The following is a 15,299-nucleotide window of genomic DNA, read 5'->3' as shown; positions in this document are numbered from 1 at the left end:
GTCGCCTTGGGATCCCTGGATCAGGACCCGTAGCGAGGAACCTTGGAGTTCTGACGAGACGCCATCAGATCCATATCTGGAATGCCCCATAGTCGAGTTAACTGGGCAAAGACCTCCGGATGAAGTTCCCACTCCCCCGGATGGAAAGTCTCACGACTCAAATAATCCGCCTCCCAGTTGTCTACTCCTGGGATGTGAATTGCAGATAGATGGCAGGAGTGATCCTCCGCCCATTTGATGATCTTGGATACCTCTCTCATCGCCAAGGAACTCTTTGTTCCCCCCTGATGATTGATGTAAGCTACAGTCGTTATGTTGTCCGACTGAAATCTTATGAATCTGGCCTTCGCTAGTTGAGGCCAAGCCAGGAGCGCATTGAATATCGCTCTCAGTTCCAAAATGTTTATCGGGAGAAGAGACTCTTCCCGAGACCATAGACCCTGAGCTTTCAGGGAGTCCCAGACCGCGCCCCAGCCTAAGAGACTGGCGTCGGTCGTGACAATGACCCACTCTGGTCTGCGGAAACTCATTCCCTGAGACAGGTGATCCTGAGTCAACCACCAGAGGAGTGAGTCTCTGGTTACCTGGTCTACTTGAATCTGGGGAGACAAGTCTGCATAATCCCCATTCCACTGTTTGAGCATGCACAGTTGCAAAGGACTTAAATGAATTCAAGCAAAAGGAACCACGTCCATTGCTGCAACCATTAGTCCTATTACCTCCATGCACTGAGCTATGGAAGGCTGAGGAATAGATTGAAGAACTCGACAAGCGTTTAGAAGCTTTAACTTTCTGACCTCTGTAAGAAAAATCTTCATTTCCACAGAATCTATTATTGTTCCCAGAAAGGGAACGCTTGTGGACGGAGACAGGGAACTCTTTTCTATGTTCACCTTCCATCCGTGAGACCTGAGAAAGGCTAAAACAATGTCTGCATGAGCCCTTGCTTTGGAAAGGGACGACGCTTGGATTAGAATGTCGTCTAGGTAAGGTGCTACAGCAATGCCCTCGGCCTTAGGACCGCTAGAAGGGACCCTAGCACCTTTGTGAAAATTCTTGGAGCAGTGGCTAAACCGAATGGAAGAGCCACAAACTGGTAATGTTTGTCCAGAAAGGCGAACCTCAGGAACTGATGATGATCTTTGTGGATAGGAATATGCAGGTACGCATCCTTTAAGTCCACGGTAGTCATATATTGACCCTCCTGGATTGTTGGTAAAATCGTCCGAATGGTTTCCATTTTGAATGATGGAACTCTGAGGAATTTGTTTAGAATTTTTAAATCCAGAATTGGCCTGAAAGTTCCCTCTTTTTTGGGAACTACAAACAGGTTTGAGTAGAAACCCAGACCTTGTTCCGCTGTTAGAATTGGGTGTATCACTCCCATCTTTAATAGGTCTCCTACGCAATTTAAGAATGCCTGTCTCTTTATCTGGTCTGAAGATAAGCGAGACATGTGGAACCTTCCCCTTGGAGGAAGTTCCTTGAACTCTAGAAGATACCCCTGAGAGACTATTTCTAGTGCCCAGGGATCCGGAACATCTCTTGCCCAAGCCTGAGCAAAGAGAGAAAGTCTGCCCCCTACTAGATCCGGTCCCGGATTGGGGGCTACCCCTTCATGCTGTCTTGGTAGCAGCAGCAGGCTTCTTGGCCTGTTTACCCTTGTTCCAGCCCTGCAATGGTCTCCATGCTGGTTTAGGCTGGGAAGCGTTACCCTCTTGTCTAGAGTTAGAAGCCGGTCCGTTCCTGAAATTGCGAAAGGAACGAAAATTAGATTTGTTCTTAGCCTTTAAAGGCCTATCCTGTGGGAGGGCATGGCCCTTTCCCCCAGTGATGTCTGAAATAATCTCCTTCAATTCTGGCCTGAAAAGGGTCTTACCTTTGAAAGGAATATTAAGCAATTTTGTTTTGGACGACACATCCGCCGACCAAGATTTTAGCCAAAGCGCCCTGCGCGCCACTATTGCAAAACCTGAATTTTTCGCTAATTTTGCCAATTGAAAAGCGGCATCCAAAATAAAGGAATTAGCCAACTTTAGTGCGTGAATTCTGTCCATGACTTCATCATATGGAGTCTCCTTTTGGAGCGAATTTTCTAGTTCCTCGAACCAAAAAGACGCCGCCGTGGTGACAGGAATAATGCACGAAATTGGTTGAAGAAGGAAATCTTGCTGAACAAAAATCTTTTTAAGCAATCCTTCCAATTTTTTATCCATAGGATCTTTGAAAGCGCAACTGTCCTCTATAGGAATAGTTGTGCGCTTGGCTAACGTTGAAACTGCCCCCTCTACCTTAGGGACCGTTTGCCATGCGTCCCTTCTGGGGTCGACAATGGGGAACATTTTCTTAAATATAGGAGGTGGAACAAAAGGTACACCTGGCTTCTCCCACTCCTTAGTCACTATGTCCGCCACCCTCTTGGGTATCGGAAAAGCATCAGCGTGCACTGGGACCTCTAAAAATTTGTCCATTTTGCACAACTTCTCTGGAATCACCAAAGAATCACAATCATCAAGAGTAGCTAGCACCTCCTTAAGCAGGGCGCGGAGATGTTCTAGCTTAAATTTAAATGCCACGATATCAGGTTCTGCCTGCTGAGAAATTTTTCCTGAATCAGAAATTTCTCCCTCAGACAGACCCTCCCTCACTGCCAACTCAGATTGATGTGAGGGTATAACAGATAAATTATCGTCAGTGCCTACTTGCTCATCCTCTGTATTTAAAACTGAGCAATCACGCTTTCTGGGAAATGCTGGCAGTTTGGATAAAAGAGCTGCTATAGAATTATCCATTACTGCTGTTAATTGCTGCATAGTAACAAGCATTGGCGCGCTAGATGTACTAGGTATCGCCTGCGCGGGCAAAACTGGTGTTGACACAGAAGGAGAGGATGATGAACTATCCCCACTACCTTCATTTGAAGAATTATCTTGGGCAACCTTATTAAATGTGACAGTACTGTCCTTACTTTGTTTGGACGCCATGGCACAATTTGCACATACATTTAAAGGGGGAACCACCTTGGCTTCCATACACACAGAACATATGCTATCTGAAGGTACAGACATGTTAGACAGATTTAGGCAGGCTATTAATGCAAAAAAAACAATATTAAACAAAACCATTACTGTCTCTTTAAATAATAAAAAGCGCACACTTTATTTCTGAATGTTCGAAAAACTATCAAAGAAATATCCGATCTTTATGAAATTTACACCCCAGTGTCTTAATGCTTTGAAAGTATTGCACACCAAATTTCAAGTCTCTAAACCCTTAAATGAGCAAACCGGAGCTAATAGTTCAATTTACCGGTTTAAACACACTACAGTCCCTGCCACAGACTTTGCTGCGGCTTTTACCTTCCTTAGGGGTTATTCACCACAGAAATAAGCCTTCCTGAGTCCTTTTCTCAGCTACAGGACCCTCTCACGTGAAGCTGCATGCACTGCCTATAGAAAGTAACTGCGCAACTGAGGCGCAAAAATGAGGCCTCCTCCCTCTGCATACCAGAGTGAAGGGGCCTTTCTGACTAGATTAGGCGTCTAAACAACTGCCAGGCGCAAATAAACGTTCCCAAAAGTGTGTCAAAGTTCACAAAACACTCCAAATGTCATATAAATATGATAAAAACAAATCGATTTAGCCCACAATAGTGTCAACCAGCATAAAGCCCAATTTATAAGCCTTAATTCTGTTACTGAGTCTAAGAAAATGGCTTACCGATCCCATAAGGGAAAACTGACAGTCTTCTAGCATTAATAGGTCTTGTTCGAAAAGAGACTGGTCATACCTGAAGCAGATAAGTCTGCAAACTGTTCCCCCCAACTGAAGTTCTCTGGTTTCAACAGTCCTGCGTGGGAACAGCCATGGATTTTAGTTACTGGTGCTAAAATCATACTCTTCATCACTTTCTGTTGTAGAGTAAATAGTACAAACCGGCACTATTTTAAAATAACAAACTCTTGATAGAAGAAATAAAACTACAACTAACACCACATACTCTTTACCATCCCCGTGGAGATGCTACTTGTTCAGAGCGGCAAAGAGATGACTGGGGGGCGGAGCCAGAGGGGGGGCTATATGGACAGCTTTTGCTGTGTGCTCTCTTTGCCATTTCCTGTAGGGAATGAGAATATCCCACAAGTAAGGATGAAGCCGTGGACCGGACACACCAATGTAGGAGAAAACATCAGTACACACCGGCACCGCATAGTATTTATCCAGCCTACACAATTTCTCTGGTACTGCAACTGTGTTACAGTCATTCAGAGCAGCTAATACCTCCCCAAGCAACACACGGAGGTTCTCAAGCTTAAATTTAAAATTAGAAATCTCTGAATCAGGTTTCCCCGAATCAGAGATGTCACCCACAGACTGAAGCTCTCCATCCTCATGATCTGCATATTGTGAAGCAGTATCAGACATGGCCCTTACAGCATCTGCGCGCTCTGTATTTCTCCTAACCCCAGAGCAATCGCGCTTGCCTCTTAATTCAGGCAACCTGGATAATACCTCTGACAGGGTATTATTCATGATTGCAGCCATGCCCTGCAAGGTAATCGCTACGGGCGTCCCTGATGTAATTGGCGCCATATTAGCGTGCATCCCCTGAGCGGGAGGCGAAGGGTCTGACACGTGGGGAGAGTTAGTCGGCATAACTTCCCCCTCGTCAGAATCTTCTGGTGATATTTCTTTTACATTTAAAGACTGATCTTTACTGTTTAAGGTGAAATCAATACATTTAGTACACATTCTCCTATGGGGCTCCACCATGGCTTTCAAACATAATGAACAAGTAGTTTCCTCTGTGTCAGACATGTTTAAACAGACTAGCAATGAGACTAGCAAGCTTGGAAAACACTTTAAATAAGTTTACAAGCAATATAAAAAACGTTACTGCACCTTTAAGAAACACAAATTTTGTCAAAATTTGAAATAACAGTGAAAAAAGGCAGTTACATTAACAAATTTTTTACAGTGTATGTAACAAGTTAGCAGAGCATTGCACCCACTTGCAAATGGATGATTAACCCCTTAATACCAAAAACGGAATAATAAATGACAAAAACGTTTTTTCAAACAGTCATAACAACTGCCACAGCCCTACTGTGGCTTTTTACCTCCCTCAAAAACGACTTTGAACAGATTATTTTAGCGTGCTAAAGAGCCCACCAGATTTAGTATCTGGTGGGCTCTTTAGCACGCTAAAATAATCTGTTACTATTACCGTTTACCCCAATACACAAGTAAACATAAGTACCAGTACTGCACATATATTTTGTTTAACAGTTGTGCAAATGAGGTAACGGTATCTAATATTGTATGACTAAGCACAAACTCAGCAAGCCAAAACACACAAATTGGAGCGGCATATGTTAAATGCAACTATGCTGCGGGTTTATTAGTATGACACATCTAAGACAGTGTGCAACTGCCTAAAACTGACGGCTTGCTGACAAGCATTTATAACCCGGTGATATTATTCTTAATAACCCAGTGGTGTTACGTTTAACCTCATACTGGGATTTGCAGCTGCCTAAAACTTATGAATGCCTGATATGTAATTATAACCTGGTAGTATTACCCTTAATAACCCGGTACCATTACTATTAATTCCACACCAGGACTTGTAGCTGCCTAAGACTCACGGCTAATCGATCTGCAATTTTAACCTGGTGGTATCAATTTTAACCCTACACTGGGAGTAAACATAAAGGCAAGTGTAACATATATACCCTGGCTGGTAATTGCTCAACTGTGGTAACCGCATTCAATATATTTTTTGATAAAGTTTAAATTTAACCGCATCCAAACTTTCCTGAATAAAGTACAAATAATTATAACACTGAATCCCAAAGGGGGGGTGTTGCCAATAAAGATTTATAATACAACTTCAGGTATCCTAATGGGTCCAATTTACTGACCGGTGTTATAGTATACACAAGTGCTGGTATTACTACGATAAGGCAGTTAGCCAAAGATAGTCGCGCGTGCAGTGTTATAATACTTAATTACAACAGCTATTTAAACACTGAGCAAACACAATTCTAAGCCACACGTATTACAAAACACCACAAGGTGTTTCATATTATACTGGGATTCATAATCCAGTTTATTTATTTATGTGACTTCTTATATAGAAATTAACACCCATGGTGTAGATATTGATTTGCTTATACACTGTCGCATATAGCGTTATCAGCAACAGCATCAATACTCAGTTCTATTTAAACTGAGGTAGACACAGGCTTAAAAGATTGCAACTGTCTACATTGTTTACAACCACATTTGATACATTGTGACTACTTCTGTAGCATCCCATGTATCAAATCATTACCCAGAAACTCATTCCAAAGTAGGCACTCAACACCAATGTGCAAGTTACAACTTTTATATTTGGAATGAGGGCTCTATAAACCTGCTACTCAAGTGGAGGTCCTACGAATTCTATAGTGATTACCCAATTTATAATCTTAGCATTTTAAATGCAACCTACGTATATCTAACACAAGTACAACGGACATAGTAATAATCCCCATTGTTGTTGAACTCAATAAAAGAAAATTAATATTTAATATACTTCACAATTGGGGCTTAAGCAAATCACTGTGAGGATATAAGAGTAGGCATACAAACACAGTACTCAGGTTGCGCAGTACTCAGGTTGCCATTTAAGCTATGTTAGTCAGTAACTCTGACTTAAAGCACACAGTTATTTTGCAAACTTATTGGCAACCCTATGAGCAACCCAATTTATGTCATCTCATGGTATATAATACCAATCATCACAATGGTTGTTTAATTTAATATAAGTAAACGAATATATCAACAATCTTCTCAACGATTGTTGAAAATAACTGTGTGTACATTACAGTACTAGGTGAATCACAATTCAACCTGGGTTTATACTACTTTTATTATTAGATACCATTGAATGTACTGGTACCTGGGTAATCCATTTAACTAATAAAGTTGACACTATTGTTCAAATAGAACTCAGTATAACTATATAGACACCTGGTAAATCTATTTACCCACATAACTGGATACTTTTTACTTTATATATTCAGGCGCATTTTTTACTAAGCCTGATTGGTCTTGCATGAAATACCAGTCACCTGAGACACAGATTGCTATAGACCTGCACTGACCCTGTGACCAATAATCTGACACACACACTTTATTTTTTGAGTCAGTTGAAGAAGCAGGCTATCCACTTGATAGATATTCAACCTTTGACTGTCCCTGGTGGCATCTCTATACATTCTATACCGCTGCATTGATTTATTTTGACTATAGTCGGAGCTCAAGAGCAATTTTTAATTCTATTTTTCCTATTTTTATTTGTATACCCCAATAAAAGTTATATTTTAAATTTAGTTTAGTATTTGCTTCCCCACATTCCATCACGGGATCACCTGATTTAAAGAATAAAATCTTACTATTCCTAAGCGACCTGGGAGTGCTAATCAAGTGTAAACTTTTTTTCTTCCAGTACCAGTAATCTAGAATTTACACTTAGCACCCACACTCAGCCCAATATTTGGCTACCATAATACAAGGCCATATCAGCCAGTTAGATATTAAACGTGACAGGTCTCTCAAACATTAGTAGTGCCATTGGTAATCCCCGCTCTCTGTAAACAAGTCCTGGATCATGCAGGAAGAAGCTGGATGTCTGTGTCTGTAATTTTTGCTGTGCAAAAAAACGGCAAAATAGGCCCCTCCCACTCATATTACAACAGTGGAAAGCCTAAGGAAACTGTTTCTAGGCAAAATTCAAGCCAGCCATGTGGAAAAAAACTAGGCCCCAATAAGTTTTATCACCAAATACATATAAAAACGATTAAACATGCCAGCAAACGTTTTATATTACATTTTTATAAGAGTATGTATCTCTATTAATAAGCCTGATACCAGTCGCTCTCACTGCATTTAAGGCTTTACTTACATTAGTTCGGTATCAGCAGCATTTTCTAGCAAATTCCATCCCTAGAAAAATATTTTAACTGCACATACCTTATTGCAGGAAAACCTGCACGCCATTCCCTCTCTGAAGTTACCTCACTCCTCAGAATATGTGAGAACAGCCATGGATCTTAGTTACTTCTGCTAAGATCATAGAAAACGCAGGCAGATTCTTCTTCTAAATACTGCCTGAGATAAACAGTACACTCCGGCACCATTTAAAAATAACAAACTTTTGATTGAAGAATAAACTAAGTATAAAACACCACACTCCTCTTACGACCTCCATCTTGGTTGAGGCTTGCAAGAGAATGACTGGATATGACAGCTGGGGGAGGAGCTATATAGCAGCTCTGCTGTGGGTGATCTTCTTGCAACTTCCTGTTGCGAAGGAGAATATCCCACAAGTAATGTATGATCCGTGGACTGGATACACTTAACAAGAGAAATATATATATATACACACACACACACACACATACACCTTTGAGCCCTTCAGTTTTAACACAGATAGATAGATTTAAAAGCATAGGTTAAAACTTTAAACTCCATTATTTTTCTTTGAATTTAGCACAGCATCAGCTTAGTGCACCTTCAGGTTAGTGCTCCAGTGATATACAGCAAGCGCTAAGGTTTTACTGTGTGCTTATAATACAAGTAAAAATGTAACCGCTATGGACTGAGCTCTATCAATGTAAGGGCACCATAATGCTACAAATTTTACACTCCACTTGTAATCTAGGCGTTTATAGGGTGTACAAAAGACAATCTAGCATGCCAGTCAAGGTGGTATTAGATTTGAATGCCAGCATCACAAGTGCAGTAACAAAGTTGTCAGTATAAATTTCGTACCAGTGTAATGCTTACATTTGGGGAGTATTTTTTGTCTTTTACATGCCACCTCCTGCAAATGATTGCTGTTGTAAAACAGGCCTCTCCTCAATTAACCCTACCATACTAACCCCGCCATTAAATAATTCAAAATAATGACACCAATGCAATTTGCTCCCAATTTCATTAATCCCCACACTGTAAAAAATGGCACCTCTCCCACACAATCAACACCTAATAAACCCCTGCTTCCAAATTAACAAAAGCTGTCAATTTTATCGTGCTTTTACTAAGAGACTTCCTTATTCCCAAAATGATCATGTTCTTTTTTTCATAGTATGTTTCCTAGACAATCACCCCTCTTATAGCTTTTTACTAAGTAACCTTGCAGTGTAGTATCTTTACCGTGTCATTACTATGTCTACTGCCACACAAATAGGAGACTAATACCTGTTTATTCTTGAGGTCCAATGACAGTTCATAATCTGAGCTGTTGGTCCCATGGGAGCAGGTGGCTGTTGTCTTCCCTCTTTGCATTCTCATTGGAGACCCTGTGTGGTGTAGGCTGGCTTTGCTCAATAGCTCTTCCTCTCCCATAGGCTGAATATTCATTTCCATCTGCCTGTCATGATCCTGGACATCCCATGCTGCGCACAACATCTTTTTACTGTCAGAGTCCTCACTGCAGAACAAAGATTTATGTTTATAATTTGAATGCAAGAATGTATATTATTTAAATTTGAACACTATTCGTTTTTATTTAATAGCACATGCTTTAGAAACTCTAAAGGGAACAAGACCCGTCTTTCAAAAATGGGGTGCAACATTACTCTAAATAACACGTGATTACCATAGAAATCATAGTCACAATTCTGCAAGAAGCTGTTTGTGTGGCTCCCAAGTTCTAAAGGTGACATTCACTTGCCTCTAACCATACCACCTAATTAAGGTACAGCATGTAACTTTATTCTTTAGGAAGCCTACTTATTAAATATAGTAGTCAAAAGGTATTGTTGACAATTTCTTGACAAAACCATTTGACCGTGCATCTAATTTAAGCTGATTTTGAGGGGTATGATCTTTATCTGAACCTTCCCTACTACTCATCCAACACCAGAGACCTCACTTACAGTGGATAACTTAACTGTTACAACCACAGCTCTGCAAAATTGTCTTGCTTTATGCAACTTCCCTTCTTCATTAAAGACATCAACAATGTTCGTTTTTTCACCTTGACAACTGTAACCCCAACCTCATTGCTTTTGTCTTCACTTCTCTTCTCTGCCAGACTCATTACACATCTCATAGCTCTGCTAATAATTTTATAGACTCTTTTTTGTGTTACAGAAACCAATTTCGAATCCTAGCATGCATGTAGAAAGCCCTTACAAACCTCACTTTCAAACTACGTTTTACAATAATTCCTACATACTCCCTCAACCACCTTATTTGATCCCATGATGGTCTATTCTGTTTTACCACTACATGCTTCCTCACACATTTCTACATTTTCTCCTGTGTTTCAACCATGGAGCTCGGCTTGGAAAGTTTAACTCCAACCTTCAAGTATTTTTTTAAAGACTCACCTCATCAGAGAAACTTACCACCATAAAAAACAGCCACACCCCAACTTAAGAACCTTCCAGCAGTCTCTTACTTCACAACATAATGCACCTATCAACCATCCACCTGTCAATCCCAATAATTTCTGTCTCATACACCTATAAACCTCAAGGGCTTGTGTTTCATTATGCATATATTTGATATTACTATTGTATGTACAAGTATCATGTTTTATTTTATAGCTATAAAAGTCTCACTTATTAAACTCCCTTTACATACACAATTTATATAAACATTAAAAAAAGAAAGGCTCTTTAAAACATTAGGTTTTGTATCCCTCAGTATGGCAGGTGGTCAACACAGCAACGGTAATAACCTTATATTTGGTTGTGGTGTATTCTAAAAAAATGTGCTATTAACATTTATTTGTAAAGCATCATCACATTCTGTTGCCCTGCGTAAATGAGTAGGGGTACATACATAGGCACTGAATCATGATACAAAATAAACACAGATACATTACACAGGCTAAATACAAATCAATACAGGGGGAGGAGGGTCCAGCTACAAAGAGCTTACAATCTACAGGTATGAAACAATTTGTTATTGCACTATAATAATAATAATAATTAATAATAAAAAAACAACTTTGCAGTATTCTTTCATGATTTAATTTGTCCCTTTTCCTGTAATTTATGTCTGAATATTGTTGGTTTTACAAATCATGGAATAATTAAAAGGTATTTCTCCATACTTCACAAGCCAGTAATTTCTTGAGCATTGTGTTAAGTTCTGTCCCTATTTGGCTTCATCAGAGGCAATAACAAGAGATATTTAAAGTGAAGGTCAATTCAGATGAATTAGTGCCTGGTTTTTAATGATCCTATTAAAAACAAGGGCACTTTAATTAATCGAAATTGATATTTCACTCGTTTTCTTCAAATACTTACCTTTTAATCTTCACAGCCGCTCCAGCGATTCCCCTGGCCATCGGAAGCTTCTTCATACGTCATAAATGCTGAATCCGGCTTCCTCCAATCACGGCTTCCCCCCCGGGGGAATCATGGCCTGAGGCAACACCGTGAGTTGGAAGAAGCCGGATTCGTCATTTTAGACCCGCGAAGAGGGATTGCGACGGGCGGAGGAAGTGCTGCAGTGGATTAAAAGGTAAGTATTTGAAGAAAGTGAGTGAAATGTCAATTTTGATTAATTAAAGTGCCCTTGTTTTTAATAGGTTTATTAAAAACCGGGCACCAATTCATCTAAATTGACCTTCACTTTAAAAGGGTATTGTAAAATATGCAAATTTTGATATGTGTTTTCTAGTAACAATTCAGGATTTCTTTATCTAAATAAGGAAAGTGAGAGTGGGGAGATTGGTCACTGAAAAACAACTGCAGCATACAAGGTGTTAATATATTCACAATGGTTTCACATTCCACTGGCATGTTTAACTTAATACAGGACTACAAATGTTGTTCATGTCCCTTTGAGTAAAGTATCTCTTGGTACTACAGTTGTCATGTGGCTGTGATAGTGAAAATTATAAACTGACATCTAAGCCTAGATTGAGAAAGCAAAAAGTTGTTAAGTTTTACATGCACTCATAGAGCTTGAGCACTCATAGCCATGTGGTATTGATATATTGAAGAAACAAAGGGAATCCTTATTAAAGATACTTTGCACAGAAAGCTTGCTTGTTAACACATATTACCTATGTCTATAATTGACCAAGTGTTTGCTTGTCTATGTGAAGTCTTAAAATAGAAAACTGCATAATGTCTAACTAGTGTAGGGCATAGAGCACCTGAAGAACTGGAATTGTATTTCCTATCAAATATTTAACTAAAAATGTAAAAACAAACTATGGAGTTTACTGCCCTTGGTAGGTTGTAGTGCATGCTGCAATACTTCAGAATCCTGACCTTACAACATTCTACACTCTGATTGCTTGATCATTGTTAAAGCTTATGTTTACTTTTTCCTAGTTGCCCAAAGCAGAAAACAACATAAATATACTAATATACCAAGGGGGATGTCCCTAAAATTTAAAACAAAGCATTTACAGCTAACAATATTACAGATTTTAATCATTTTAAAACATACATTTTGCTATCACATTTTTAGTGATTATTACTAATATACATTATATAAATATAAAAATGTGTTTAATATCCCTTTAAACCTAATAAATATTGTTTAAAGGAGAGTAGTACATAAACATTAAACTGAAATTGTGAATATGTATTTTACTAGTGTTATAATAAAGTAATTTGATGACATTGTGTAAATTATGCTCCAAAATTTCTATTTAATACAAAATTATAACATTTTAGTAACCATATTTACTTTTGCAGTTGTGTAGAATGATGCAGTCCTGGCTTTTCTCAACAGTACAATGTTAAAATGAAATGACTGAACATTTTCAGACAAGTCAGTGACTTGGATAAGCTGATTAAATATGTTCCATGTCCTCCATGTAGGGAGATGAGCCTGAATATTTTATATTTAATATATCTGCCATCTGGGTCTTAACAATACACTGATAAATACTGCTGGATCTCCAAGCAACTGAATAAAGTTAACTTTGATTCTGAAGTTAATGTGTGAGGCAGCTTAACGCAGCCTCAAGCAGCAAATGGAAAGTCAAAAGGGTCAGACATGCATCAGTGCCACCAATCAAATACAGGACAGAGCGTGAAATCACACAAGAAGACTTCAGGCAGCTTCCAAACCACCAGAGGATGCCAAATGTGTCATTATTAATACAAAGAAATTTGTATATTAACCTCCCAGTCTGGACATCCCTTCAGCACCAATCACTTACGTGCCTAAGGAGCCAAGATAACAAGAAAGGAATAATTATGAATAAAGCAAATGCTTGATCTGTATATGAGATACACCAGTGTTATACATATAACACCATAATAAAGAGCAGTATGAAGAGATTAACAGTACAACTGAATAAGGTAATGTGATATATTAATAGCACTACAGTGTGCAGCAGAAAATATGAGGTGCACATATTGATTGGACTATGCTGTGCTGGTCCAGTGATTCAAGTGGCAAAAGGAAGAAAGGAAACTCTAGAAAGCTTGTCTAGTTAAAAGTGTCCTGCTTATCCAATAAAAATGTCACTTGATAGTGCAATGCTTGCGTTTGTGTGCATGCACGGATCCCGTCCACCTGAGATCACAAGGAGTGGGAAGTATTGCTGCTGTATTTACTATTGCACAAGCAGACGTTCATGCAATGCTGCCGCCCTGGTATCTCAACTGCAAATAACTCGGGTCATATCAGTCCGGTGTAATTTTTAGCCACCACCGGAGAGGTTATTTTAGACCATTGACTCTTAAATTGTGATGCTGGCTTGCATGAGCGTGACTGTACTCAATAGGGCCATTCACAGGTTCATCATTTTTCTCATAGTATACACACACACAGAAGCAGGAAGAGTTTACATAAAATGAAAATAGTGTAATACATGGCAGATTATTACATAGTTAGACACATGGGCAACCATTCATCATCTGCCGGATGGACAGTGTTCACCCAGGATTGCGAAATACCTGAAGCAATCGGCCCCGAGAGCTGCATACTCAACTTGATAAATGAGGGCCATAGTTGTAAGGTAGATAAACTGATACAAAGAAAGAAAACAGTCTGAAAACACTTAATAGGTTAACAAGGCTGCAAGTCTAGTAATGAAAGATTTTAACAAAGTCCTACACAACGAGCAATCTTTAGCTCCTGTGCCCTGTAGAGAAGATGGCATGTTTCATTAGCATAACATCCATGTGCCGCAGGACAGTTGGGGTGGGAAGTTACACTCCAGTTCTGAAGCCCTTGGTTTTGCATGCCTTGGGGCGCAAAGCATTGGAAGGATTTGCTGACAGAGCAGTGAGGTGAAAATGTAGACATTTTTACTGTGGAAATGAGGGAATTGAAGAGACGGATTAAAAGAATTTAGCTATTACAGTCGTGTAGTATAGAAAGACATATTAACAAAGGGAATACAGCAGTGAGATACATACTCTACATAAAGTAGCACCGTGTACAAGGATCTATGTAGATACAGGACAGGAGTAGACAACATACTGCACATATATACTGGCATATACATAAAAAGGACCAAGTGCACAGGGCAGTATATACCATAGGTGTATATGCAAATTAATACAAAGTGTACAACAACCTTAATTTGATTTACTGTATATACACAAATGGACCCAGCATATAGCATAAAAATACACAGATACCAAGAAACGATTTTTAAAAGCTCACCATTTGCAAGATTATCTAATAAAATCAATCAGAAGTATAAGATCTCTAACAGGATTCAAGAATGGTAAATTTTACTAAATAAATAAAAAAAGAGCACTCTTACTAATTCACCAATTAGAAAATAACACTCATACTGAGAAAGAAGATGCAGACAGGAAATTACCACACAGTAAACACAGTGGCTCAAGTTAATCAAAATGAGTCCCAAACTTCCCCTAGCAATCTGTATGAAAACTACACAAGGGCTACTTTATAGAGGGCCAGATTATAAGTGGTGCGTTAATTTTTAAACACCACCAGAAGTAAACTTTTAATGCAAGCGTATTACAAGTGAAAAGTAAAATGCTTTCTGGGACTTTTATATTATTTGGTTCCGAGAGGATCACTGTCAAAGCCTGAGTAAAGTCCACTGGGTGACTGAGAGGTCCCAGCCTGCTGTTACTGCACCTGGAGGTGCGCTACATCTTGTAAGTACAATCAGTAAGCGATATTGTACCACTGTCCCCACTGTACTAGGCTATGGTAGCTGTGTTTTGTCACTGACAGGTCTGACCTCTTTGGCTGCTGACCATTTTTTCGGGTGCCTGGATTGTTGGCGCACAGTGAGCTTGGCCACTGCTATTGATCCAGTCTGCTTCATCTGCACCATTGAG

General features: G+C 39.4%; 1 protein-coding gene across 1 annotated transcript in view; it reads right to left on the bottom strand.

The window, feature by feature from the left end:
* The window catches only part of IQSEC3 (IQ motif and Sec7 domain ArfGEF 3), a 374,477-nt gene that overhangs the window by 177,095 nt on the left and 182,083 nt on the right, over positions 1 to 15,299 (bottom strand). The window contains exon 3 of the mRNA XM_053718818.1: positions 9,250 to 9,481. Within this exon, the coding sequence (XP_053574793.1) occupies positions 9,250 to 9,481 (232 nt within the window). The remainder of the gene's footprint in view (positions 1 to 9,249; positions 9,482 to 15,299) is intronic.

Source organism: Bombina bombina, chromosome 6 (assembly GCF_027579735.1).
Source record: "Bombina bombina isolate aBomBom1 chromosome 6, aBomBom1.pri, whole genome shotgun sequence".
In the NCBI taxonomy this organism is placed as follows: domain Eukaryota; kingdom Metazoa; phylum Chordata; class Amphibia; order Anura; family Bombinatoridae; genus Bombina; species Bombina bombina.
The sequence above is the reverse complement of the archived record's forward strand: the minus strand, read 5'-3'. Positions and strand labels throughout refer to the sequence as shown.